We start from the raw sequence: 26,765 nt of genomic DNA, 5'->3' as shown, positions 1-26,765 counted from the left end.
ACAGTGCAGGATCAGGTCTGAAATAAGAAAAGACAGCTGAGGTGACACACTATGCAATTTGAAGAACAAAAGGAACAGAATTACTAAGATTTGTGTGTTTGTAATACACTGTTGTGCCCTTTGAAATACAGACAACAGTTCTGTGTTTCTGAATTCATGTCATTAGTTCAACATTGTTCTATCCCTTTGTATGTGCAAAGATGAGTTTCCCAGCTCAGCACCAGTAGTGAACTGCACATAATTTAGTAAAACAGAGCAAATTAAAAAAAAAACAACAACCAAAAACCCAAATCTAACTGTGCATTTGGAAATTATATTAAGATTTTTATTTCATAGAACGCTAGCAGAAAACATCTGACAAACAAGCAAAAAAATACAAATATTAAAAAGACTAGATAGACTGACATTGCTTTGCTTGAACACTGTTTTTGGTGCTCAACATTTCTGCTCAGGTTTCTTTTCATTGTTTAAAAGACTTTATGATCTGGCGTTTTTATGTACTGAGCAATATCCTACTCCCCAAGTGATCATACAGAGATGAATGAAACTCTGTGAAGTAAGTGGTTACTCTGTAGGTAAGGGATTCATGGTCTGGCTCCAAAAGAAAGTAATACCAAACAGCAATAATTAATTACTTGGTGTTTGTAAAGTGTGTTGAGAATGAAACAGCATGACATAGGTGATATTATTATGACTGAGGATTGAATTAATATGCTCTTGGAGCTGAACATAGTAACTGTATTTCAGTGGGTTATGGAATAAGTTGGTGTGACAGAGTGATCTTCTAGGTTGTGCAAACCTTATTGCTCTAAATCACTACTCGCTTCAAGCCTAAGGAGGTTCTTTAACACCTTTGCTTTCCTTCTCTCTTGCTTTCTTTTTCAGCCGCCTTTGTCGTTCATATCCCATCTTGAAATCAGTCAATATGTTTAAATTCTGGGGACCATCCGTCGTGGGTGACCGCCTTGTCTTCAATGCAATTGTGAACAATACATTTCAGAATAGGTAAAGCTCTTCATCTGCTTGTCTTCCCTGACTTCCAGGGAGTTCTGGATAGTTCTAGCTGTCAGTAGGATTTGTGGTATTGAATGATGATTTTTCAGCTGGAGTTTTGAGGAAGATGTCTGTATCTATAACTATCTGTCTATATGTGCTTTTGTTTTACTTTTCTCAGGGAAAGTTTTAAGAAAAAAATATTCTCTGATTTTCACTTTCTATTTTAAGATCATTTGTAATCAAATCCCAGTCGTGCAAACTCAAATTATAAATATCACTCTGAAGTTCAGGGATTTTGAAGGGGTGAATTCATCCTATAGCTTTGATTCTTCAGAATACTCCAGCTTGCTGTCAGGGTCTTCCTGGCTTGGCATGGGTTGACAGATCTGGGTTCTATTTATTGCTCTTTACTGGCAAAATTCATGCTTTGTTTATTTCTTCCCAGTATTCATTTGGGTGTATGCAGAGGTGAGGCTTTGCCAGTTGCATTTTGGGATAAATGGCTACAGCCCATGCTGAAATTTTACCTTTAGTTGAGTATATGGTCACTGTATGCATGAAACATAGCTCTAAACATGCTGAACATGTGCTCCTGGAATTCCACGGTGTGCCTGTTGACCAGTCTTGCACAGATTCTGCCTGCTAATAGTTACTCTCTCTTTCCCTTTTCTATGCATCTGCTGTCTCCTCTGCAGTTTTAGGGCTACTGTTGTGTTTGCCTCACAGAGAACGGCTCTTGTCTGACCTTTGCCAAAGGGGTAGCACCACTCTGCTAGGCTATTTCCTCATGCACAGGAACTGCGCTTTGGATCAACAGACCCTCTGGTTATGCCAGGGGTGTGACGCAACTTAGATGGAGCGCTGTTCCAGCAGGCGGACATAGTCAGAAGTTGCAAGAAGTATAGCAAGACAAACCACAAGAAGGCAGAAGCTAAAGTAATTCCTTTTCCAAATTTTGTACACGGGACAAAAGCTATCGTGGCATTGCTCTTCTGTAGCTGTTTTCTTTGTAGGTGTATTTGGTCTGCGCAGAGTGCTAGCAGGGCATGTATTACCTTCATACTATGCTTCTGCTGCATGTCAAAGCAGTATCATCCTGTTCACTTTTGCTGTCCTCACAGTATGCTTTACTGGTGCTCGTATATTGCTACTTAGCTCAATTTTTGCTCTTTTTGTTAATGCTATTTAACTAGGGCCACCTTTTATTTTATTTCTGAAATGTGTCTGTTCAGACTGAGCAATTTATTTTGTATGGCACAGAAGGTATTTGAGTCAGACTTCCTGCACATAGGAAGGTATACGGCAACTCTTTTTAGTATGTCTCAGGGCTGCTTCTGTATCGCTTGTAGTAGCTCAATAATTAATTTAAACTTTTATTTCAGTGTGGAGGTTGGTGTCCGTGTTGAGGCTTATAACTGTGAAGAATGGATCAAGGACCAAGCACGGCATATTAACAGCGCGTTTCTCATTTTTAACACTGTAAATGACAAAGGAGAGCTGCTCACCTTCCCCAGAATAAAACCTACTACAAAGGTCAGCTCTCATCCTCAGGAGTAGGATGAATGCATACATGAGTTCATGTGGTCCAACCCAGAACACTGCATGTCACACATCCAGCCACTATAACCTTGCTGGGAAAGCAAGGACTAAGCAGGACACTGAAATGCATCTTCTTGCAGAAGAGAAAAACTCTTAACTGAAATGTTTGCCTTTGAGAGATTTGCCATTGTTAACTTCAGCCATCCAAATCTGAGAGGTGTAGTGGAAGGTACTAATCATTAGAAATTCTGTAGTGATTTGATGGACAGGGAAGAAGAATTTGCTTTTTGCAGATTTTTTCACCTGTCTATGTCCATCTTGTGTAATCTCCACTGACTGTAGATGAAACTTCGAAGTGTTCAGTGAACAAAGTTATATTTATAAGCCCTTAATGGAGATAAGAAATAGAGTTAATAAACACGTCTGTAGGAATCAAATCCCATGATGTGGGTGGGCTTTCCAGTTCCTTTGATGTGGAGAACTCTGCAGGTGTTTCCCTGAAAGTGATGCATGAAACAGAGCAGTTTGAATACTATTATTGATTATTTGCTGTGATGTCACCTGTCATTAACATTAATGACGAGATTTTTAGAGAGCCAGCATATAAAGAAATGAAACAAATATTTAACATCAGGGAACTTATGTTTTATAAGATGGCGACAAGTAGATCAAGGTGTCCTATCTGCTAGCTGAGGCAGTAAGGTTCACTGCTGCCCATTTCAGGCCGTTCCTAGGGGAAAAACTGACTATTCCTCTTGAAAAAGAAAAAAAAAAAGAAAAAAAAGGAAAAAAAAACCCCAAACCATAGCAGCTTAGCTCCTGTCAGAAAAACAGTGCTTCCCTTAAAGACCTGCCTAGAGAGGCATCTGCAAGCTAAGCATGAAGACAAGAACATGTATACCCATTCCTTCAGAGTAAAGCAAATGTATCTGGGAAAACTAGTATATGTTCAAGGTAGTTCAAACTTTCTGTGGCCATTTGATTGAAAGTGACAGCTGCTATGGCAGTGCTCTACAAAGCAGGCAAGACATGTCTTTAAAAAATATTAGGTAGTCCTTGGTTTCAAGAAGGCTGAGGTGCACTAATCTGGAGATTCTTCTTATTCTAGAAGCTACATGTCAGCTTTTAAAAGCTGAGGAAGCTTTTCCAAAGTGGCATGTCCTTCAAGATTACAAGCCCTATTGACCTTTAATACAGTGTGGTGTGATGTATGCTCTAGGGTCACTTCTGGGTTTCAAAAAATTCACCCTGGCAGAGTAATAATAAGGGAAGAGAAAGACTTGCCAGCTTGAAAGGCAGATCATCTCTGTTTGCACAGTGCTTGCTCTGTGCCCTAGATCCATGTGCACTAAAACAGGAATTCTTCCATGCTTCCTTCATGCTTTGAACCTCAGATGATGATGAATTTGATTAGTAGTTTATTTGGTGGCTGTCACATTTAGAAATAGTAGAATGTGTGTGGTGCACTGCCCAGCTGCCACTGGTTTAGGACCAAAAAGAGAGGAATATGCTCCTGTGATACAATTTTCTTATCAGATTGTTTTTGCAAACTTAAAGGAATATTGTCACGTCAAAAGTAAACCACTGACTCAGGTTAATCTGGGGAAAGGCCAATGTACAGAGTAAAATTCTTTATTTATTTGTAATACACCTCTGGCATTTGTCCATCTGTAATGGACAATGGACAAAAGAAATAATTTTTAGTTTTCTTTTTTTAGACTGTGTTCTAAAATAATTGGATGCATTACTGTCTGGTTTACTTTTTATAAAGGATGGTTTGAGGCGATATCATGGAGCTATTGCCCGAAGGAGAATTCGATTAACCAGGTATTGTTGGGTTACAATGAGAACGTGGTTTTGAAAACTGAATTTTTAATATATCCTCTAAAAAAGTGATCATTTGTTAAGTAGTCAAAAGTCTCCTCAAACATAACAGTTATGTTGGTTAACTTCGCAAGTAATTTTGCCTGAGTTGCATTGAAATTATTGGAGGCTATTTGTCTCAAAAATACTTTGTTTTGTAGATTGGTTTGTTTCCCTCTCTTTCTTGGAAGAAAAAGGAGTTGTTGCAAACCTGCCTTGCAACAAAAAATGGATTAAATTCCTGTAAAGTATTTAGAAGACACTTGAGCCTATAAAAGTTATTTGGTTTAGCACATATAGAAGAAAGTGTGAAGAACCAATTCATGCTATTATTCTTCTTTTTAATTTTGTTCTAGAAAATGCATGCTGTCCGCTAAACAAGACAAACCTTCTGATCCCTGGGAGAGAAGCAACCAGGTAATCCGTAGACCATGTCCTATTATTTACTTGCATAAAATAGTGTATTTGTACTCTTTTGGGATGTGTAAAAGAGTTGTACAGGCTATATCCTTTTCCAAAGTGGACATTCTGCACTTAAGTGTTATGATAGTTATGGAAGAATGGATAAATATGTAATAAAATGAATGTGGGGTTTTTTCTCCTGAAAAAAAGACAGTAGATTCTTCACTATTGATTTAAGAATAAGTTTCAAACAAAAACTTAAAAGACAGACTCTTTTAGCAAGTGGTCCCTTAAGCAGCTGAGCTATAAAGTCTCCTGCAGATTTATATCCCAGTGTCCCCAGTTTTTTAAAAAGCTGAATACTGCTATAGAGGAATCGGGGGTGTGTGGTGGTGGTGGTGGTGGGTTTTTGTCCTTTATCCAGCCACTGACTTTCTCAAAAATTGCTGTGAGGAGACCATTTAGTAAGTGCTAGAAGTGTGGGGTAAGACGTGGCAATATCAACAGACAGATGAACCGTGAAATAGTGTAAACTTTGTTTCTATGGGAAAGAGAGGCGAAAACATACGTTTGTTCCTAAATACGCTGCATCAAGTGGTATGTGTTTCTGGTTGGGATGTGCTAGGCCATAGAATGTGCCTGTGTCGTGTAATGAATAGTGGTGAATCTGAATTTAGATGGATTTATAGACACCCTAAATTTTGTTCCAGTGTGATTTTTTTGTGGTTAAATTTTCCTTGCATTTAAGATCTCAGTGGCTCCCAGAAATTTTACTGGGTCTTTTCCCGTTGCTTGAAAAAATAAATGAGAATTTTAATGCAGGAAGTGATTTGCTGTTAACAGTGGCATCTTCATTGAAGCAGCATTTCTTTCATGCAAAACAATAAATATAAATATGCACACCATGATAAAAATGGCTTAAAGATTTATTTAATATTAGATTAAAACCTGTCAATAAAGACTAAGGCTGTATTCTCTTTATACAGTGGTTAAATGAGAACTCTATCCACTGTAGTCAAGCATAAATAATGGATAAATTTGCACTTTCTCTGCTCTGACCCTGCTGTGTAAGGCAATTGCCAAGATAGACCACAGCTTGATAGCGATGAAGAGGTTAATTTTCTAGTAGATTTCCATTATTTAGGAGGAAGCTGAACAAAACTGTTAATTTAGTGGTCTGAGAGGTTACCTGTATTATCTGTTGTGGTCACAGTTCTTCCGCGCTCCTTTATAATTGGAGAAGCTGAAAGTAATATTTAGTTGTTGTTTAATTAGGGTTGTTTTGCTGACAACCATGTGAGCACGTAATCTAGCTGTTGAAAGCATTTAATTCAGAGATTACTGGACTGTGTTTTCTGGAAGGAAAACACTTATGGAAAAATACACAATGTTTTAGCGGTTGAGAGGTAATAATAGCAAAAGAGCATCCCATTTCTGCAGTGTTTCATGAAATGTACCTTTACCCCTTTGTTTTCAGAAATGTATCTTATGTTTCAGGCATATGTGAGTTACAGCAATATAGCTGCACTGACACACCTGGCAGCAAAACCTGGATGGGAAATAACCCGTACACTGGATGATGTAAGTGCATATTTGTGGAACAGCTACACAGCCACTTAAGTTATGTTTCACCATAAGAGATGGGTGCAGAAAAGCAGTGTTTTACATCTGTAAATAAATACATTGGCTTGACAGTGTTGGTTTTAGTGTGGCTAGGGCTGAAAACCGAAACTCCGAGGGTCTCCCTGAAATGCTGCAAATCAATCTCTGATTGTCCAGAGTGCTGTGCAACCTGGAAGTTCCATGGTGGAGTTCCAAGATGGTCTGAATGGCTGGTGAACATAGGACTTGGGATCCCAAAAGGACAGGCTTGCCAGCAACTGAGCAGTTGAGCTTGTTAAGCAACACACAGGAGAGTGTTAAAAGAGAAACTTGTACCTCATTTCTGTGAGGTGTTTTCTTTGCCACAACTAACGCGTTTCTGTGGTTTTGCTGAATTGTTTGATTCCAGCAAAACACCAAACTCGGATGTCTTTATTTAGGCGGTACTGTTGATGATCCGTGGTGCGTCAAACATCACTGCGGTAAGCAAAAATGTGCATGGCAGTCTTAATATACTGTTTTTACCAGCTTTGCAGCATGGGAGATGTTTCCCAAGTAGCAGTGATTATCTTGTGGTGGTTCTAAGTGGGCCCTGCCAGCCGGCAGGTGGCAGCAATTTATATGCATTATTTTTCAGTCTCTGTCTTCTTAGAAAACCAGTTGATTCTTTTTTATGTATGTTTTTCCTTTCAGACATTTTCCTTTCTGCCCTTTTTCTATTAAAAAATAAAAAAGCCTGAAAGCAAAGCACCTTTCTGTTCATCGATCAGTGCTACTATAAGCTCAAAACCTTAAGGCTTGTGTAAGCCAGTTTTATGATAGGAAGATGTTGCTAAGAAAACCAATAGCAAGATCATTTAGCTGGGAAAACTCAGTTTTAACCTAGTTGCAGTGCATGTGTTCCAAACTATGGAGAGATATCTCTTAATGTTTGGTTTCTAAAACACAGTTAGTGACTGGCAGATTACTTTAAGATCATGTAGATTGAGAGATGTTTGGGGACAAGAAAAGGCTGTTACTTTTAGTAACTAATCTTTCAGTCTGACTTCCTGCATGTCACAGGCTATGAAAATTCACTTACTGATTCTTGCATCTAATCAGTAAGCTACTTGAGTAAGAGCATATATCAATCATAGGGAAATCCAGTGACAGCAAGTCTGCCAGTTCCAGGTGTAGGTTGTTCCAGTGGTTAATAACTTTCAGTAAACACTGTTGTGCCAAATAAATGACAGACAGCACTCACAGTGGAAAAAGCAAGCCTGAACAATCAAACTGAAACATTGAACATTACTTTCAAGCCTCTGCTAAGACTGTATTAATATCCATATGAAACTTCCTTTCTGCATCCACCGGCACTGCCACAATCTCCGTTTCTTTCTTTACCCTAAATGCTGGAAACCTGTAACAGAACCAGCGCCAAATGTTGTGAAGAAATTACTTCATACAAAAAACCCAAAACCAATCCACATCATGGATGACATTTTAAAACAGCATGATACTATTTCTCTCTCTCAGCAAGCCACCAGGTACATTCTAGTATTACTGGAGTCTGGAACTTTCTCCGCTTTTTGGATATCTTAAAATCATCTTGATAGTAATATCTGCTTCTAAGCCACTTAGACAATACCTGGTGGAAAACAGTAAGTAGCTGTTTTTTAGCTGTTCTTTCATCTAATTTCATCTTAAATCCAGCAAAATCTCGGGCAGGGTATAGAATGCAAATCACACTGATGTTGTCAATGGGTGGAGGATAGCCATCCATTCCCATTGTTATGGAAATTTCTGTAGAATTTGGCATTGCAATCATTAGATGTTCCTCGAAGAAGTGGCAGGGATCCAGGGTAGTACACAGGATTGTGTGCTGCTTCAATTGTTGTGTACCACTTACGCAGTTAGTAAGTCTTCTTTCTTATTTAGCATTTACTTGCAGGCATGAGGTAGGCTGCTGACCAAGTGTGGATGCCAACAGTAGGCAGAGGGCACGCCTGTCTCCATGTGTGACTGTGTGCTTACCTCTAATTTAATGCACTAGGGGAATTAGATTTGCTCTTTGGTAAAGAAACCGAGAGTGAAACTGATCTTGGACTTTACCTATATAGCTCCTCCAGTCAAATTTAGATATGTGCTCAAATCCCTAAGTGGTATAGATGCAGCTCCAAGAAGGCTTTCTGCCAGCTCCAGTTAATAAAGTTTACTATCTTGACAAATATTCGTTTGTTTCACCTGTCACTGTTTCATGCTCACTTTTGTCACTTTTGCAAACATGAGCACAAGGGAGTATCCCTTAAGAAACTGTATCTAGCTCAGAACGTTACGTCATCTTTCCTTAAGCACTGCAGGCCAGCACACGCACATCATACCAGTCTTCTGTTCTCTGTGCACATGCACCAGCTCTTAACCCTTGTGCTTAGGGTACACAGCAGCATAGACACAGAACAGCTACGTAGCCTTCTCTGACAGACATGGGTAGCAGCATCTTCAGTCAAACAGATCTCTCCAGTGCTCATGAAATGGTTTCTTGGGAGAAACTGAAGGAACAAGTAGTAGGAATCAGGTGGTGCTGATCAGTGCTCTGCCTGAAAGCAGTTGTACTATGGGAAAGGAGACCGTCAAAGACATTAGACTGAACTGCATTTTGGGATGAAATATTCTAGTAGGTAGGTTTTGCAAAGCAGCATGTGCTTCTCTATATGCAGAGAATTTGTTCCCTTTTCCCTGGAACTAGAATGACCCCAAGCTGACTGACAGATTTTGAAGGTAGTAAGTGGCACTGTGAGCTCTTTGACATAGAGCCACAAGGCTTGCAGGCCTACAGTAATAACCTAGCCTTGCCAGTGTCCACTTAGCAGAGAGATGATTTGACAGCTGCACCTCCTACTTTGTTTTGTGATTTTTCAAGTCCAGAAGACTCCTAAGACACCATGATTTCTTTTCTATGCCTTACAGCAATATTGATCCATGCATCCTGAAGCTGGTTTCTGAAGCTTTTAGGCCTTTTGTTTTACGCCAAACTTTACTTCAGCAAGATGCTTACTGCATTAAGTTGGCGGTTCTCCCTATTCCAAAACATGAAAATATGAAAGTATACAAAGTTTGTTTTGTCGCACAAATGCGCTGTTAACCAAAAGATTGTTAATTTTCGATATAGCAAAAAAAAAAAAAAAAAAAAAGAGCAACAGAGGTGATGAAGCTTACAAATTTTGTATCACTTAAAAATAAATTCTGTTAAAACTTTCTAGGATTTGAGAAGCGATTTAGCACATCAGATTAAAAGTTGGGAATAAATTCTACTAATTCTAAGCACTCTCTTCTACCCATTTACTTCCATTATATAGGGTTTATGAACACGAACAAGCCCTTCTTTTGCAAGGATTGTGTGTACATTGTTATATACAGGTTATTCCTTTTGAATTCTCTGTGTTAGCATTTAGGCCTATGACTAGAAATAGACCCAAAATAATCAAGACAAGATACTGCAAACGTGGGACAAGAGAGGTAAAAGTAGTAGTTTTGAAACAGTTTTTCAGTATGTTCTGCGTATAACTTTTCAGTATAACTCTGCATGCTCTGCTTCATAGTAAAGAATAGGGGAGGAAAAAAACCTATAGAAATCTTGGATAGGGAAACGTTGAGTCATATTAGGGGAAGGTGGCATAGGCCAGCTGGTTTGCATGGACAAAGGGAGCTGAAGTAGTTGAACACTGCTAACTACTAATTAAAGACAAGCTACTGGACTGCATGGGTTGGAAAGGTGGATCAAGGAAGTAACCCATATATCATCCAAAATCATGCCTCTTAAATCTTAGAAAGTGCTTTTGTGAAAGTCTGGTCCCCTTTGGATGTCTCTAGATAAGCTCTCCAAAGCTGCAATGTGCAGGATTGCTGTATTTGTTCCAAAATACTTATGGCAGGGAGAGAAGTTGCTTGTTTTGTGTTATTTTGATAGTCTCACACATAGTGCAAGGACACTCGTCTCATCTAGTGCGGCCTCACTCCAGCTTGCTGCTGCTCACTAGTGTCACATTCAATGGATTCTAGTCTGTAGTTTCCAGTTTCTGGAAAGCTTTAAGTAGACATCACCTTTAGATACTTTACATAAACCTACCTCAATAAAGTGTCTTCCACTCCTTACTAATAAATTGTATGTTACCTTTACTTCTTGTCCTGTATTTATGCCATATTTCTGTAACTCAACCAGTTGGAAGGGCTGGGTTAAGAAAATGGTAGAATTCTGGACTGCTGCTGACCTGCCCAGGTTTAAAAAGTCCAGTCTCCTGTCACCAATCACTGATGCCAAATTCACAAAAAGAATTGTATGAGGTCCTCACATTGCTCCACCAGCTTTCAGAGTTAGTGAACTGAGCCCTCTGTGAGGAGACTTTCCGTAGCAAGGCTGAGAAGAGGCTTTTACCTTCATTCCCAAGTGGATCTTCTGTTGTTTGTGAAACTGATGACATCTACATGGTCCTGACAGAAGAAAAATACATTGAAATAACTCAGTTTTTTCCAAGGCAACTTCGGTATGAAGGGTATTTAAAGACCATATATGCATAGCATGAGAAAGAATTTATACTGGCCTGTAGTTCATTCAGTTCCACTTGCAAGCTAATTCAGCTGTTCTAACCAGGTGTAATTAAAACTGTGTGAAATCACAATTTTACATTGTGTATTTTCATGTAAAACTAATCTTCAATACTCATCTGCCTTTCATCTATCAGATACAGTGTCATAGGTACTCCTGAGGAAATCTGCTTAAGTCCTATACATGGAACGCTTGTGTTAAAATATTTATAGTAATCATTCTTTGGTTTTAATATGTTTTTCACTTTTTTTCAGATAAAAATATGGACTCATGAGGAGGGTGATATGCTGTCACTCAAAGTTGAAATGCAAGTGAAGATACCGTCACATCTAGCTTTCTCCCTTTTGTCTGACTTCAGATTCCGCCAACAATGGGACAAACATTTCTTGTAAGAACTTACGGTTCTTTGAGACTGTTCGAATCCACTGACAACTAACCTTTTCTGATACAAGTATTTTTTGAGATGTTGGCACTTTTCTATGTAATTAAGAAGAAATTCCTGTAACAAGTTGACATTAAATATTCTTTAGTTAAAGTATTGGGTATTTGTACCTTAAAAATAAAAATTTACTTCTTCTTAGTCTGATTTTGCCCAATTGCCCTGGACAGTCAAAAGAGAGAGCTGGGACAGAGGTTGCCCTTTTCTAAAAGGAACACAATTTCATGCCTGAACATACGTGTGTTAAAAGGTTTCACTTCATTAAGTTGTATATAACTTGAGTTGGATATATTGTGCATGCTCTCTGTAAGATGTAAGGCAAAGCTGTGGACTCCTTCACGTTTGTATTGATTAGGGCACTGATGCTTAGCTTCATCATACAGTCAAAGTAAGAAATCAAGAAATGGGGTTCCTCAGAATGCATATTTAAGAAAAATAACATCTTATAAAGTGTATCTGAATTAGAATGGGTTTCAGAATTGCTGTAAAAGGTGTTTCAGAGTTCTTTTTATTGACCCTATGTGATGTAGAATAATGACTAGAGACAACTGAATTGATATGATACTGATTTGATTTGATGAATATACTCTTAAAGGAGCAGCTTTTTTCAGTTAGTCATTCTATCCTGAAGGATTTTTATCAGAGGGTGAAAGTGGAAGCTTAAGGATATTTGAAAATTTACAATCTGTGCTGAATTTTTGGCTTGTAACAAATCAAATCTGAAGAAATACTATGTTGATTTCCCATATCTACAGCCAGAAATCTCAGCTTTCTTATGACTACCATGAAGCCTGATTAGCTGGTCAAATGGAATACTGGCTCAGCTGTGCTTATTGCTGAGGCAGTATAGGAAAAAAAATGAGGTTTTTTGTAGTGGAAACTCAGAGAGACCAATCAGTACTTCAAGACAGTGAAAGACTGTGCCCTACCCAGGTGGTCCCATCTGAATGAAGTAGAACACAACTTCAAATAAAATGTTTACTGGCTGTCTCTCCTATACTATGCCAGGTGGACAACGTTTGGTCATTGAGCAAGCTTGCAAGTTAATGTCATTCCAAACAGGAATTGACAGTATGCAGAACATAGGCTTTTAAGCACCTCCACCAGCACCTTGCAGCACCTCTTTAACAATTCTGTGGGACAGAAAAGTCATGTCAGATGAGGTGATGCAGAAAACCTGTTTTTCACTCTGCGTTCCTCTCTCTTCCTTGCTGCGTGAACATGAAAATTTTAACCTTGATGTTAGGATGGTATATATGTTTGTACTGTATTTCGTTAAGAGATGCTGTTGCAGACAGCAGGGTCTGTATGTGTGTGTTAAATGTATTTACAGAACTTGTGAGGTCCTACAGGCTGTGAATGAAGATGAGAAAATATATTATGTTACATCTCCACCCATCACTGGCCATAAACCCAGAGACTATGTGATTCTTGTATCTCAAAGGCAACCCTGTAAGCCAAGGTGAGTATGCAATTTCAAGTCTTAACTGTGATCACTTTGGAGCCACAGGTTTGAGTACTGTTGACCTTTATCTGGGCCTGTCATGGGTGAAAAAGATTATATTTTATTTTGTAAGAAATTACAAATATAGCTATAACGTAGCTATATTATAATAGCTACGTTAATGCCTGAGTTTGTACAATCGGATCTGTTTTGCAATGTGAAAGTGCAACGAAGAAAATTCAGAGGATCACAAATTGGTAACGTAGTCCAGCATTGCTTCTTTGATAGTGACTCTTAGGGAGTGAGCTATCATTAGGGAAAACAGGCCAGAATTCCAGGCAGGCAATTTGGAAAAACATGTGTCCCAGAAGGCCTGTCTGTGCTGAAGCACATAACTGGGGGTTTGTTTCTTTGTTTTAAATGACTTTGTAATCCCATTTAATGTAATTCAAGGAAGTGTTTGGCCTTTCTTGAAACCTCGGTGTGACACATTTATTGTATCTGTAAATTTTGCTGCTGAATTTCGTTTAAAATGTCCCTTGATCAGTTTAACATACACTGATTTTTTTTCCATTAGATTTCCTTTTGTTCTTGCATAATGAAACACGGATAAATGGGACCATTTGGTGTATCTTATCATTCATTATTTTCAGCTTAATTTCTTACATTCAGTAATTCATGTTAACAGAACACTGCTTGTAAAAGGCAGTATTATGTACTGTGCTTGCTTTCCCTCCACCTCACCCCCCACCCCCCCCCATCTGGTAACTGAATGATGTTTACATGTGCTGGGGCCACACTGTAAATCCTCTTAGTAAGAGTTGCTCCTAGGCACTGGTTCCGTAAACATGGGCTGTGGAGAGCGGGATAAATTAAAATAAAGGTGTTGTCTGTGGATGATTGTTCTGTGGCTTTCCACAGAAGTCCCCTTGACTGGAGTCTGCGATAAAGCCTTAATGTGACTCAAGAGAGCTGAATCTTTTAACCTGCATCTGTAAACACAGAGGAGCTTGTTTGCCTTCATATGAAAATGACGTTTGGTATAGCTTGTGCATACTCTGTAGTCATTTACATGTATCTTTTTTAATAGTTGAAGAAATGTTTGATTCTTCCCCTTGTCCTGCAGTGAACCCTACATAGTAGCCGTTAAGTCAGTTACCCTCACATCTATGCCACCTTCTGAAGAATACTGCAGAAGTGAAATCCTTTGTGCCGGATTCCAGATCTACAGTGACAGCAACAGCTCCTGTACAGTGAGTAGTTCTGCAGACCTCAGCTGTGTCTCCTTTCCTGCAGTATTACATGTGTGTATAATCTCATTTGAGCTGACAGTCTAGAACAGTAACAGCAATACAACAGAAGAATGAGTCAGTTTCCCCAGAGTTCAGCGTGGTTATAAAGACATTCTTTATTCCACAAAGTGGAAACTTGCCTGACTTTGGCTGATCTGAATGTTAGGAATGAAATCTAAACTAAGCACAGGAGATGACCAGGCATATCCAGAGAGTAATTAATTAAGTCTTAAAATATTGTTCTAGAAAGTGTGCATTAAAATAGTCTCTGGTAGTGTCCATCTCTTTTCACTGACTACAGTGGAAGTCCAAGGAATTCTCTCAGACTAAATGTTTAACTTTCTTATGTCAGAAATTATACAATCTGAATCCCATCTCTGGGACCAATGGCAATGTTCCTCTTTTGTTCTTTTCTGTGGGAAGGCTGTAGCTTTTTCATTAAAGAAAATATATTTCTGACAACAGTCAGCAGCTCTCAGTGTCTTGGATTCTTTTTTCAGGCAACAGCTTTGTTCATAAAGCACGTACATTTAACAGGTTACACATAATGTTTCTTGCTGCACTGCTGTGTACATTTGCCTACAGATGCTCAAGGACCTGGCAGTTGTGAGGGCACTGAAATCACTAAAGTACTGTAAAAAAGGCATGCTCTTTTTGCTAATTATTGCCTTCAGTTTGAGCAGCACTATGTGATTCTGTTTGCATCCATAAATACTCATCTAGGCTTTGCAAAAAAGTGGCTGAGTATTGCAATCCATAGGCTTTTATGTTTCATTTATTTTTTATTAAACAGGTGTGTTACTTCAATCAAGTGACATCAGGTGTTATGCCGTATTTAGCTGCAAATCTTACTGGCTCATCAAAATCCATTGAAGACACTGCTTTGGAATGTATAAAGTTCTTGGAGCTGAAAGACAGCAAGTGCTGAAGTTAAAAACAGATTTCTGAAGAGACCTCTAAAGATTATCAAGCAGTACTGGTTTATATTCCTGCATGTACGTTGATCGTTTTTCTACAGGTTAGTTACTTTGGATCATGTAGTTGATACTGGGCTTGATCCTGAGAATATCTAGTACAAGCATTTTCTATCAAATTAAGATTAGGCTTTAGGTTCTAAATTCAGTTTTTAATTTTAGAAAAATTAAGGGACAGATTCTGCTTTTGATTGCATTAATGGATTTCATATAAGTGGAGGCGGAACTTGGCCAAGTAGAACTGTATCTCATGAGACCATTTCACTATTTTAATGTTATATCGCACGTAATGCCATCCAGTCAGTTTTAAATCAGTAAATACCATCCCGTGTAACTTAAAGAGATGTGGTGCTACTAAGTAGCTTATCCAGTGCTCTGACCTGGTTGTCCAGGTTCTTGCATACCTACTAAATAATAAATTGATTACACCCCACATAAGTTAGTGTTTGCTCATTGTATTGGGTCTGCCTGAGCCCCACAGCAGCCCTCACAGCGCTGTGCTTTGTATTGGTGGCTAGAAAGGTGGTGACAGCACACCAGTGTTTTGGCCGCTGCTGAGGAGCACTGGCACAGCACCCAGGCTGGCTCTTCAGCATTCCCCCCCTCACCTGGGGTGAGCCAGATCTTGGGAGGGGACACAGCCAGGACAGCTGACCCAAAGTGACCAAAGGGATATTTCAAACAATATGGTGTCTGCTCAGATATAAAAGCCAAGAGAAAGGGGGAGGAAGGCGGGGCATTTGTTACGTAGAATGCTTGTCTTCTGGAGCAACCACTGCTTGTACTGACACCGTGCCTCTTGGGAAGTGGCTGAACATCGCCTACTGATGGAAAGTAGAGAGTAACATCTTTTGTTTTCCTTCGTTTCCATGCGTGTGACTTTTCCTGTTGCTTCATTAAATGGCCTTTATCTTGACCCACAAGCTTTTCATCTTATTTTCTTCCCCCCCAGTTCTGCTGAGAAGGGGAGTGATAGAGCGGCTTGGTGGGCACCTGGCATCCACCACACTGATGTTTGTACATTATCTGTTAATACTTGTCGTTTATCTGTGACTTCCAATAAATTACTGTTTCTGAGGTTGCAAATCCTGTATTATGGTATCTCTGAAATGACTCGAGATACTGTTCCAGAAAGACTGCTTTGTAGTGATGATGGGGACTCTTGGCCTCCTACAGAAGTGCTGTAACCTTCCAGCTGGCAAGCTCTATGCAAGACTGTTCTGCTAGGGGTGAATAAATGCAGAACAGTAAGGCTCTTGGATCCACTCCCTCACAGATGAAAAGGGAGAATATTTTCAAAGGTTTTATTGTGGTGGGTCTGCTTTGTTTTCTGCTCTTATTTTTGCTCAAAAGAGCCTTGTTCAGAAAAGCGAGTATGATCATCAGCAGTTGGATCATAACATGAACATGGGGGTATTAAGAGAATCAAAGCATGTGAACCACAGCAGTGCCATTTTATCTTGCTGTAGTCTCCCAATTAGCAGAGCAAGAGCTCTAGGGGTCTTCTCCAGTTCCCACTTGAACACATCTTCAGTTTAACCTATAACCGAATCAAAGCTTTTATCAGCCATTTACAGGTTACAGCAGGCCAGCACATTTTGCATATGGCATGTCTGCCATGTGCAGCAGAAGAGGAACCAAAGGGAGTGCTGGAAGCCCTCTGGGTGTACTAGCACCATGAGTCACCTGGCCTCTCAGCAAGACTAGTTTAGCTTGGGTACAGTCTTGAACCAAAACATTAGTGAATACAGCTGCTGTTTGCTATGCCTAGCGAAGGCTGGCCACCGTATGGCACACAACACAGGGATATCTTTGGACTACTAATTAAGTAAAGCAGGTCCAGGTCTTTGGCTATGGAGGACAGACTAGATCTAGCTCCTGATTTTGGTTCGTCATTTTTATCACACGGGTAAGGTGCGATTCAGTCCAGGGAGTGAGACTCACAGCCTCAAGGCAGCCCCCTCCAGAGCATGCAAACCACCGAGGTTGTGCTTGCCTCCTGGCTTGGCTGGTAGTGGAAGGGTCCAGACCCCCTCTGTGGACCAGGAGCTCAGCTCTCCTGAGTCCTGCCCACGCCTGTTTGCAGATGATGGCAGACAAGCGCTTGAGTGGGTGTGTTAAGTCTCTGTGGTCCCAATTTTTAGTGAACAGAGACACCTAATGTTGAGCTCTGAACACCGCATTAGTGAGAAAGAGCCCGAACGCTGCCTGTGCCAAGCATTTCACACCAGCTATTCGGGTGGCTGCCTGTGCAGCGCAGAGTATAACTTGCCTTTTAGAGACACTTAGACACGGAGCTCAGCTGTGGGGCTACTGCAGGGGCTATCTGGAGAACATTATTTGGCGTTTTTGAATGATTAGCTTTCTGCTGAGCTCATGCCTGCATGAGCAGATCTGCCCTCTGCCCCTGTGCTGGTTTTGGCTGGAATGGATAGAATTCATGGTCTTTATAGTAGCTGGTCTGGGGCTGTGCCTTGCATTTGTGCTGGAAATAGCGTTGGTGATTCAGGGATGTTTCTGTTACCGCTGAGCAGCACCTACAGAGAACCAAGGCCTTTTCTGCCTCTCACCCCACCCCACCAGCAAGGAGCTGGGAGGGGACAGAGCCAGGACAGCACCTGGACAGCTGACCCCAGCCGACCAAAGGGATATGCCATACCATATAGCAGCATGCTCAGCATGTAAAGCTGGAGGAAGAAGGAAGGGGGGGGCGGGACGGACACCCAGCATTTGTCTTCCCATGTCACTGTTACATGATGGAGCCCTGCTGTCCTGGGGATGATGCTGATGGGAAGCAATGAATGAATTCCTTGTTTTACTTGGCTTGCATACGTGGCTTCTGCTTTACCTATTAAACTGTCATTGTCTCGTGACGAGTTTTCTCACTTCTACCCTTGCAATCTTCTCCCCATCCCACCATGGAGGGAGCAAGCAAGTGGCTGCATGGGGCTGAGCTGCTGGCCCAGGTTACACCACAGCAGCCCCCCACACCAGGACCTTGGCCGTTGTAGTGCAAAGCACTGTAAAGCTGGGCCATGCTCCAGATGCAGCCATCACATGTCTTTGGGGGTGTATGGGGAAAGGTCTTTTTGACACAGAGCAAGGATTGTATTTACCAGCCTCTGTGCAACTTAAGATTCAGGTTTCTGGCACACAAACTACTCTGCTGAAACTCCAGTTATTCGCCCAGCTTCTGAAATGTGTGGGTACAGTGCACCTTTACATGCAGCACCTCTTACAGGTGCTGTTCAAATAGCTTTCAACTACACATCCCTTTGTGAAATAATGTAAAAAGAGGTAAGTGGGTACATTTAACAAGTTGTTTTGTCCAAAAGTCCCTGTAGATTGCTAACCAGTGCAGCTATGAGAGTAGCGCAAGGATTTCAGTGCCTGCCTCATTTTCCTCAGCAGTCACTGAAGCAGAGGACAAGAGGGAGGCATACGTGCTTCCACCCCCATGCAAGCACATGTGCAATTACCTGAAAACAGCTGCTGCCTTTACACTGTAATTCTCACAGAGACTGTACTCTCCAATTGTCCACGTTTGAAGAAGTCCATTTTTTCCCCTCAGAGGACAACAGAGCAGTTGTCACGTGTAGGAGCCCAGCAAGTGTTTCCATAGCGCAAGACGGATCAAAGCCACAGGTACAAAACACAAGGTTGCCTTACCCAGCGGTGGTTGTTAGGCTCACTGACCTTCAGAGGAGCACTAGAAGGAGGATGAAGAGAAGGCTGGGCTCAGAAGCTCGGCAAGCTGGATGCTAGCATGCCCTGCTTCTGCTCCACTTTGAGAACAAAGGTTAATCCACCGCTTCTTGTGGGACTTCTTTTGCCACAACCGCCATCTCAGTTGTCCTGGTTTCACAGTCCCTTTCACCAAGCAGAAGTGACAGTGATCAGCTGTGGGATTAACGAATTTCCTTTTTCTCCAACTTGGGTGTCGTACAACACGCAACTTAGCAGTTTTGACAGACAGCCCGTCAGTGAGGACACTTCTGCCCCGCACTGTAGTAGCACAACTGGGTGAGCACACGTTACTCAGAGCCACGGACCTGCCGCAGCCCATTTCCTCAGGAGGAGAGGCTGTACTCTGGAACCACAGCAGGCACACCACACCATCTACCAACTCCTTATCTGGGAAGTACTGTACTGCTAGGAAAGTAAAGGCGAATGGCTTCAAGTTCCTATGGGTAAGAGAACACATTACAATATCAAGGAGTTTTTGAAGACAAGAAATAGTCTAAAAAGATGCTTTTTAAACAATACCCCTTTCAATCCTATGAGTAAATAAACAATTTTTAAACTGGGATAAAGGTATGTTGCAAAATGTCCACATTAAAGTGATACTGCTTTGAGTTTTGATCCAGTAGTTACTTAAAACACTGTAACTGATCTTTGATTTCATTCACATCCACTCTTCTTCCACATTTAAATGTGTGCCCTGATTATTATAAAAATGATAAATACATGCCCTCTCTTAGTCAACTTAATGTGCCTTTGTATCCAGAGCAGAACCAGGAAACCTAAATTAAGAGCAAGTATATTCTTCAGCAGTGTTTTATTAAAAATAATTAAAAAGTACAAATATAAAATATATCTGAACAATTAAACTCCTGTATTTGTTTTTTGCTGTAAGAAAAGTATGTTCCAAACCTATGGTTTCAGTGGCTGCAGTGGCTGGTCCTAAGCACCTCAGAACTCGGTCCTGACCTCTCGTTTGCTACCTGGTGTTCCTTCTGTGTTCTCACAAAGGCCATCAGGCCACTGTCATTGAAAGGGTGAATTAATTCTTCAGCAGCAATAGCTTTATCGCCGTGTGCTTTCCCTCAGGGCTGTTGTTTATTACTCTGTAATGCAGGCTGAAGCCTTCAGAAGGCCTGATTATTTCTAAAAGGAGAAGGTAAAACCCAACCAGAACATAAGACTCTTTAGAAAATACCCACAATCCCTTTCAGAGAAACAAAGAAACAGTCTTAGTAAGATCAGTGTAATTGTATTCACCTCTGATAACTAAAAGCAGCGCTCTTAAGGTGACAACACTGACCACTGAAATCCAGTGGTCATAAACCCCATGATAAAACACACATTCCCGGTTTGATTACTGCAGCCAGGTCCCTGTTACAAGAAGCAGCCAATTTCCCTCTTCATACAGCTAGCAGTAAGGGAGAACGTGAATCAGAGGGAATGCCGTATTTTGGCAGATATGAAAAAATAAAATATCCACTTGCTGTACTTTTGTTGTTCCCAGCTTTTCAGTAAGCTAGGTGAGTCTGGGAGGCAAACTGGAAAAACAAGGGGGGACAAAAAAAAATAGTTTAGCAGCAGCAATCTGCTTGATCTTCTGGAACCAGCAATCCACTCTGTGTAGTCACTACTCTGGAGTGCAGCAGTGCAGGCTAACCACAGGTTAGAGCAGAGGCCTTCAAAAGGTCACAACTCTGGGTACTTTCACTTTTGGTTTCTGCACCTTTGGCGTTTCTGCAATTTCTTCATAATCTGCACTCATTCCAATGGCCCATCGTCCAACCGTAACCTGATCTGCAGAGTGAGACACAAGAGGTTACGGGAAGGCTAAGCATTGCCATTACATCAAACTTTTGCATTTCAGGGAGATCCGACCCGCAAAGGGCCTGTTATTACTTCACCAAAGATTTGTCCATGTCATTCTGGCCCTGAATCCAACTCTCCTTACAAAACTTTTTTTTTTTTTTAAATGTGTTTTCTAAACACCCTTTCTTCCCCCATGCGGATTGTCAAGGTTCAGAAATCACTACATTTTTTTTTCCTATTGGACTGTCCAAAGAAACATTCAAGTAGTATGCAAATGATGCATTAGCTCTCACATGAAGTCCAAATAACTCTTATGATGAACATTTCAGAATAAGTCGAGGAGAGACCCTCTCTATTATAGATGAAAAAACTCAGCCTGAGGAGACACAACAGAGCAAAATCTCCGTATCCCAACTCACATCAAGTCATTCCACCTGAAGAAACAAGTAGTGCCTAAACTTCTTTGCAGCTACCAGCTGTCTTCCTGTAACTTAAAAGTACTTTGCATGATGCAAAATTGTTCCAAAGAGTATTACAATTCTTACCAATAGTGTCACAGTTCCAACTAATTAAAATATTAACCAGCAATAATAGTTTTGAAACATTAGCGTAAAGGGTAAGATGTCCCTTGAGAAATTAACAGCAACTGTCAGTCTTCATTATGGACATAAAACTTAAAAAAAAAAAAAGAGAAGTAAAAAAAAAATTCCAGTTCTGCTTCACATATAATTTAGAACCTTACCACCAAAGAGCAGAAAGACTTGCACTGGACTTCACTAACAGCTGAAGTCTGCCATTTCCTGCAACAGCTGGCCCAGCTTTGAGCAACACTGCTCCTTACAAATATTTCTTTTCTCCTACTGCATCTGTACAGGTTTTTGATTTACAGAAACCATTAACCACACAAAGGTAGTTTGCCATCCATGTGGTGTGCAGAAATCCAACAAGGGCTACGTTACAAACTTTCAACTCAGCAGTCATCTGAGTGGTCACTTCCCAGCAATCTGCTGTGGCTGGTGAGTTTGGGGAAATTTTAGAGTCTTTTCATATCAAAAATTCCACCATACCAGTTAAGACTCAATCTCACTTGCTCTAAACTAGCAAAGCAGCATACATCTAGAATGTTACATACGGTCTCAGATGCAACTATGAAAGACCAGATACAGAAAATGGCTAAAGTATAGGCCTCTATTGCATCCACAAGTATTTCTTACATAGATACCATAGAAATACGGTCTCAGATGCAACTATGAAAGACCAGATACAGAAAATGGCTAAAGTATAGGCCTCTATTGCATCCACAAGTATTTCTTACATAGATACCATAGAAATGGTATATTATTAACCCAAAAGTTCTATAAGCCATACAAAGTAGAAAAATGCACAAACAAGTCACCACTTCAGCAACAGATTCATTCTTCAAACCTGTTTGACGCTTTTGCCTGCCTTAGCACAGCTTTTTTGGTATATATAACATACTTTTCCCACCCACACGAGGAACATGCAAGCAAGCTGCTTTATTAGCTGGTGAATCCAGATGGACAGATCTCCTGACTCCTCTTTCTCTCCTGTCTTGAATGACTTGGAACATTTGCCTGCACACGCAGCTTTTACAAGCTGCTAGTACCACCCCCTTGCAGCCAACATTGTATTTCGTTCCACCACTTCAAAGAGAAATCATCAAAAGAAGAAACTAGTTTTGTTCCACAGCTAAGTTATGAATAGCAGCATAAATACTGGCTAACAAATACATATTAGCTCATATTATCTTCAGAAACCCACATGCTACATTATTTTTTTTTAAAGGAACGTTCAAGTTTTGCATTGCAACGTAATGCCTCCTCCACATACCCCTTAATATAAGCACTCATTCCCAAAGGAAGGTCACCTTTGCTATTTGCAAGTTCTCTTTTCAAACCATTTTTTTCCTGACCAAAGTTGGGCAAAGCAGTAAGTAAGTATTACTTAATTGTGCACTCAAATTTCACTCTGTATACTCCCCTGCATCTCACCCGCATTCTGTTTTTCCGGACAGTCTTTTCTGAAGTGCTCCACAGATCCACAAAGTCTGCATCCACCACCTGGTAAGAGAAAGTTGTTGCTCATCTGGGAAAATCATGAACACCCCCTCCCCCCCCCCCAAAAAAAAAAAAAACAACCCCGACCCTCCCACACTACTTTGCTCTCACTCGTATACTGAAAAATCTCATTCTACTTATCTTATTTACAGGTTGTCACTACAGAAAAGGAAATGTCCCTATGGAGAGGTCTGTGGTCCTTGGCACAACGTTGTAACATTGTGGAGCAGATACGCAGCCAGCTTTGGAAGCCTGCAAAGACAGCTTCCTCTGCCTCCGCGTCTCTGACAGACAGAGAGAGCTGTTTGTAACCATACTGCTCTGTAAAGCATCACATACTACAGATTCCAGTCACCACATACTGAATATTTCTGATTTGTTGGAAGCTCTCTTTTTGATAAACTAAGCGGAATTCTGCTGAAATCCATACTCAAAGAACTTCTTAAATTAACAGGTGTTCCTGAGAGGCAGGAAATCCAACTGAGGTACTGTGATACAAAATATAAATTCCACTCATAATCCAAACATTGAAAGTAAAGTGATTTTTCTTCCAATTTAACTGTGCTCTAAGATCACCCTTTTGAGTTTACCAGACCTCAAGTTTATACTGGGAGACAGAATGCTATGTGTTAGTGCCAACAGCAAAACAGGGCAGAGCAGATTCTGAGTGAAATCTTCAAACCTGGATCACATTTCTCAATAAATTCTCTTAAACTGAAGATGTCCTCTTTCTAGTGAGAGCCCTTGTTTTGCGTGAACCACTCCCAAAGTCTTACGCTATAGTACAAGAATACATTTTTATCATGTACTTTCAGTATACGTACATACAAATACACACTATGTACCTACAGCCTATTATGATTTTGTTCCTTCGTGTGCCTCTAGATATTGCAATCACCAGCAAGTTCACATACTTTGCATCTCATATTGTCATTTAACATTGTTTACAATTAAAACAGCAAGCCCTAGGTAATCAATATTCTGAATTCCCTAGAATTAATCTGCTTTTACCAACAGTAAAAAATATGCAGAAATTCCTTTCAGTCAGATCCTCATTTGCTTGCAATGTTACTTTGTTCCATATCCATTAAGTATGAAAAATGTGTTTTGGTTTTAGTAAATGAGTACACTCACCTTCAGCATACAATCCTTTGGGATTATCTGGACATGACCTTGACAGATGCCCCATCTCACCACAGATGAAACATTTTGCATATGGAAATGCCCCTGCAAAATCCCACACAGCTTATGATCCACATTAAAAACTTTGTAAAGTCACAGACAACTGTGAACACACTATAATGACAATATTTTACTACACTCATACTATAAACATTACACTATCAAGTTCGTTGTTTTAATATTGTATTCCGTTAAATGTATTAACCTATCTCCTCAAAACAGTTAAATTACTAAAACGGAAGGCTTTTCTTTCAGTAGTCAGAAGAAAGCATCTCAAGAAATACAAACTTCTGAGACATACCAACCGCTGGATCTACTTTTGCTTTGCATTTGCTGATGTCATGTTCTGTGGATCCGCACCGGTAACAGATTCCTGTACCCATATCTTGACTTTCAAGTACTGCGGGGCAATCAGCAACACCATGGCCAGGTTCTCTACAGTGGAAACATACCTTTGAAAATAAAAATTAAGGTATACGCATTTTCAAAGACAGTTAGCATAGCAAAACACAGTGTTTTCAGGTAGATTACTAAAGAATTTACTTAGCAGATTACCACCTGTAGCCAGTAGACTTCTACTAGACCACTATTTCTCATGGCTGAAACCTTGAGTGTACTATGAGATATGCACCTTCAATGTTGAGATTTGTGGTTACACTAACATAAAAAGACAAGATTTTGTGAATGGCCCTCAAAGACTTGAAAATTCCAGTCTAACAAGGCCTTCCAGCTTTTCAGAAGGCAAACATATCACGGGATTTTTCTCCCCAAACAGCTAGACAGAACAGGTATTATACCTCAATCACAAAACAACTGTCAGTGGTCTATGCCATTAAACTGTATCGTTATGGGTACTCTTCTCCTTTTACCAACACCACCGTATAGGGTATTCACCCATTGGCAACCAAGTGCTCTGGATGAACGACAACACTTATTTTGACTACAGCACAGCTCCACAAGATTTTTAAGTACTACTGCAGTAAGTGCTTAGGTGAATACAAGCAATGTTGCACCAGTCCTATGATTTACTCATTAAGAACTTGGCTATCCCAGGTTAATTAGTAGTAACTCTCTTTACTATGTTGCCAGTTACACTCAGCACAAATTTATGCTGAATGCATTTAAGTCCGTGCTGAGAGAACTCCTTTTAGACAGTCTCATTACAGTCTGCTAAAGATCTCGCTCCAATTCTCAAGCAGAAGACACTGCAGAAAGAGGCCCCAGAAAAGCAGGAACATTGTGCTGGTGAATTACATCTAGAAACGCACTGAATTAGTTTCACCCAGGAGACAGGAAGGGCTGTGAATCCATCATAAGCTAGCAAGCACAGTGTTAAACCGAAAAAGCCATGCTAAAGGCTAAGACTGAAGCCGAATATCATTGCTTGTTTCAAAGTCGGGTTGCTTAACGTTTTATAAACGTGAAACGCCATTTAGTACACGCTATGGGTCCAGCAGGTACGGCACTGGCCTCCTGGCTGCACAGCCTCCTGGCAGCGCCAGCAGAGCCCAGGGACTCCGCATTTCCCAGAGAGCGTCTCCCAAATTTTTAACCGGCTGCCACGACCAGCAAACCCACCCCCCCCGACTCAAGACAAAACTCACCATGGCATTTTTCTTCATTTCTTGCCTCTTCAGCCTCCTACTCTCCCGCCGCTTGTCCTTTTTCAAGGCTATGGCCACCTCCTCGTCCAGCCCAGCGCCGGCTGCTTCGGCCGCCTCGCCACCCGCCGAGCTCTGCCTCAGGAACGCCGCAAACCCGTTAACGTCTTCGTTCAGATAATCCTTTTTCTTTCTGTTCTTCTTCTTCCTCTTCTCTTGCTCCTTCTTCAGGCAGAGAGGGCCGGGGCGGCCCCCCGGCGCCACCATCTGCTCCCAGGGGGTGGCAGCCAGCGCCTTTTCGCCGGGCGCGCCGCTCCGGCGGGCCCACCTGGTCATGGCAGCGGCGCGGGCAGCTCCTGGGGGCGGCAGGCAATGGGTCAGGCGGCAGGCAGTGGGTCAGTGGGGCAGGGGGCCGGCAGCGCCCCGGGCAGCGCCCCACGGCCTCCCACAGGGCACGGCCTGCACCCACAGGGCGGCCGCGCTGCCTCAGCCCCGCCCGGCCCCTCGCCCGCCTCCTCAGGCGGCGGCGGGGGGGGCGACTTGCCGAGCCCCCTCAGCCCGCCCGAGGGGCGCCCCGGCAGCCGTCCGGTGCCGCCGGCGGAGGGCCCGGCCCCACGGGGCCGCGGGGAGGCCGCTCACCCGAGCCCGCCGCGGCAGCACAGACCGCCCGGCAGAGCGGCGCGCCGGAAGTGCAGCGGAACGCACCCGCCGCGCCGCCTGCGGGAGGGCGGGCGTGTCGCAGGACCGACACTGACGTCACTTCCGCCCGCCGCCCCCGCCCCCTGTGGCGCCGCACCGCCGCCATCTTGAGGCCCGGCTGTGCGGGGCTGGGGCGGTGAGGTGGAGCCGCTCTCCGGAGGGAGGTGCAGGCGCTATTGCCGGGGCCCGTCCGACGGCGAACGCGCGGGAGCGGCCGCAGGCGTCTCCCCGTGGCACAGCGCACCGGCCGCCGGCCCGGCAGCGGCTCTCCGCCTCGCCCCGTCACCGTAGTGCACTTGCGGGGTCGTGCTGCTTCCCCCCCTTTTCAGCCGTGCTGCCGAAACGCTTGTTGCCGTGGAGCCCTCACCTGCTCGTTAGCGTGTGTGCCGTTGTCCGTACGGCCTCTTTGAAACGGATGTGCCCCTAGTGCGAGCGTGCACCTGCAGTGTGTTCAGGCACTCCGAACCGCCTAGCCCGCTTCCAGACATTTAACTTTATCGCAGGGGTAAACGGAGTTGTGGG

General features: G+C 41.9%; 2 protein-coding genes across 2 annotated transcripts in view; one reads left to right on the top strand and one right to left on the bottom strand.

The window, feature by feature from the left end:
* ACOT12 (acyl-CoA thioesterase 12) overlaps positions 1 to 16,219 on the top strand; it is a 31,411-nt gene extending 15,192 nt beyond the window's left edge. Inside the window, exons 7-15 of the mRNA XM_037374452.1 lie at positions 886 to 1,005; positions 2,379 to 2,529; positions 4,307 to 4,362; positions 4,755 to 4,815; positions 6,298 to 6,381; positions 11,239 to 11,372; positions 12,757 to 12,885; positions 13,994 to 14,120; positions 14,953 to 16,219. Of these exons, the coding sequence (XP_037230349.1) occupies positions 886 to 1,005; positions 2,379 to 2,529; positions 4,307 to 4,362; positions 4,755 to 4,815; positions 6,298 to 6,381; positions 11,239 to 11,372; positions 12,757 to 12,885; positions 13,994 to 14,120; positions 14,953 to 15,087 (997 nt within the window). The 3' untranslated portion in view covers positions 15,088 to 16,219. The remainder of the gene's footprint in view (positions 1 to 885; positions 1,006 to 2,378; positions 2,530 to 4,306; positions 4,363 to 4,754; positions 4,816 to 6,297; positions 6,382 to 11,238; positions 11,373 to 12,756; positions 12,886 to 13,993; positions 14,121 to 14,952) is intronic.
* A 3,442-nt stretch (positions 16,220 to 19,661) lies between these two features.
* Positions 19,662 to 26,228, bottom strand: ZCCHC9 (zinc finger CCHC-type containing 9). The gene is made up of 5 exons (XM_037374221.1): positions 25,548 to 26,228; positions 24,245 to 24,395; positions 23,896 to 23,988; positions 22,696 to 22,764; positions 19,662 to 20,671 (listed from the first exon to the last, which is right to left on the bottom strand). The coding sequence occupies exons 1-5, from the start codon at positions 25,878 to 25,880 to the stop codon at positions 20,556 to 20,558; spliced, it is 762 nt and encodes a 253-aa protein (XP_037230118.1). The 5' UTR covers positions 25,881 to 26,228; the 3' UTR covers positions 19,662 to 20,555.
* Positions 26,229 to 26,765: the final 537 nt, after the last annotated feature.

This window comes from Falco rusticolus, chromosome Z (assembly GCF_015220075.1).
Source record: "Falco rusticolus isolate bFalRus1 chromosome Z, bFalRus1.pri, whole genome shotgun sequence".
In the NCBI taxonomy this organism is placed as follows: Eukaryota; Metazoa; Chordata; class Aves; order Falconiformes; family Falconidae; genus Falco; species Falco rusticolus.
The sequence above is the reverse complement of the archived record's forward strand: the minus strand, read 5'-3'. Positions and strand labels throughout refer to the sequence as shown.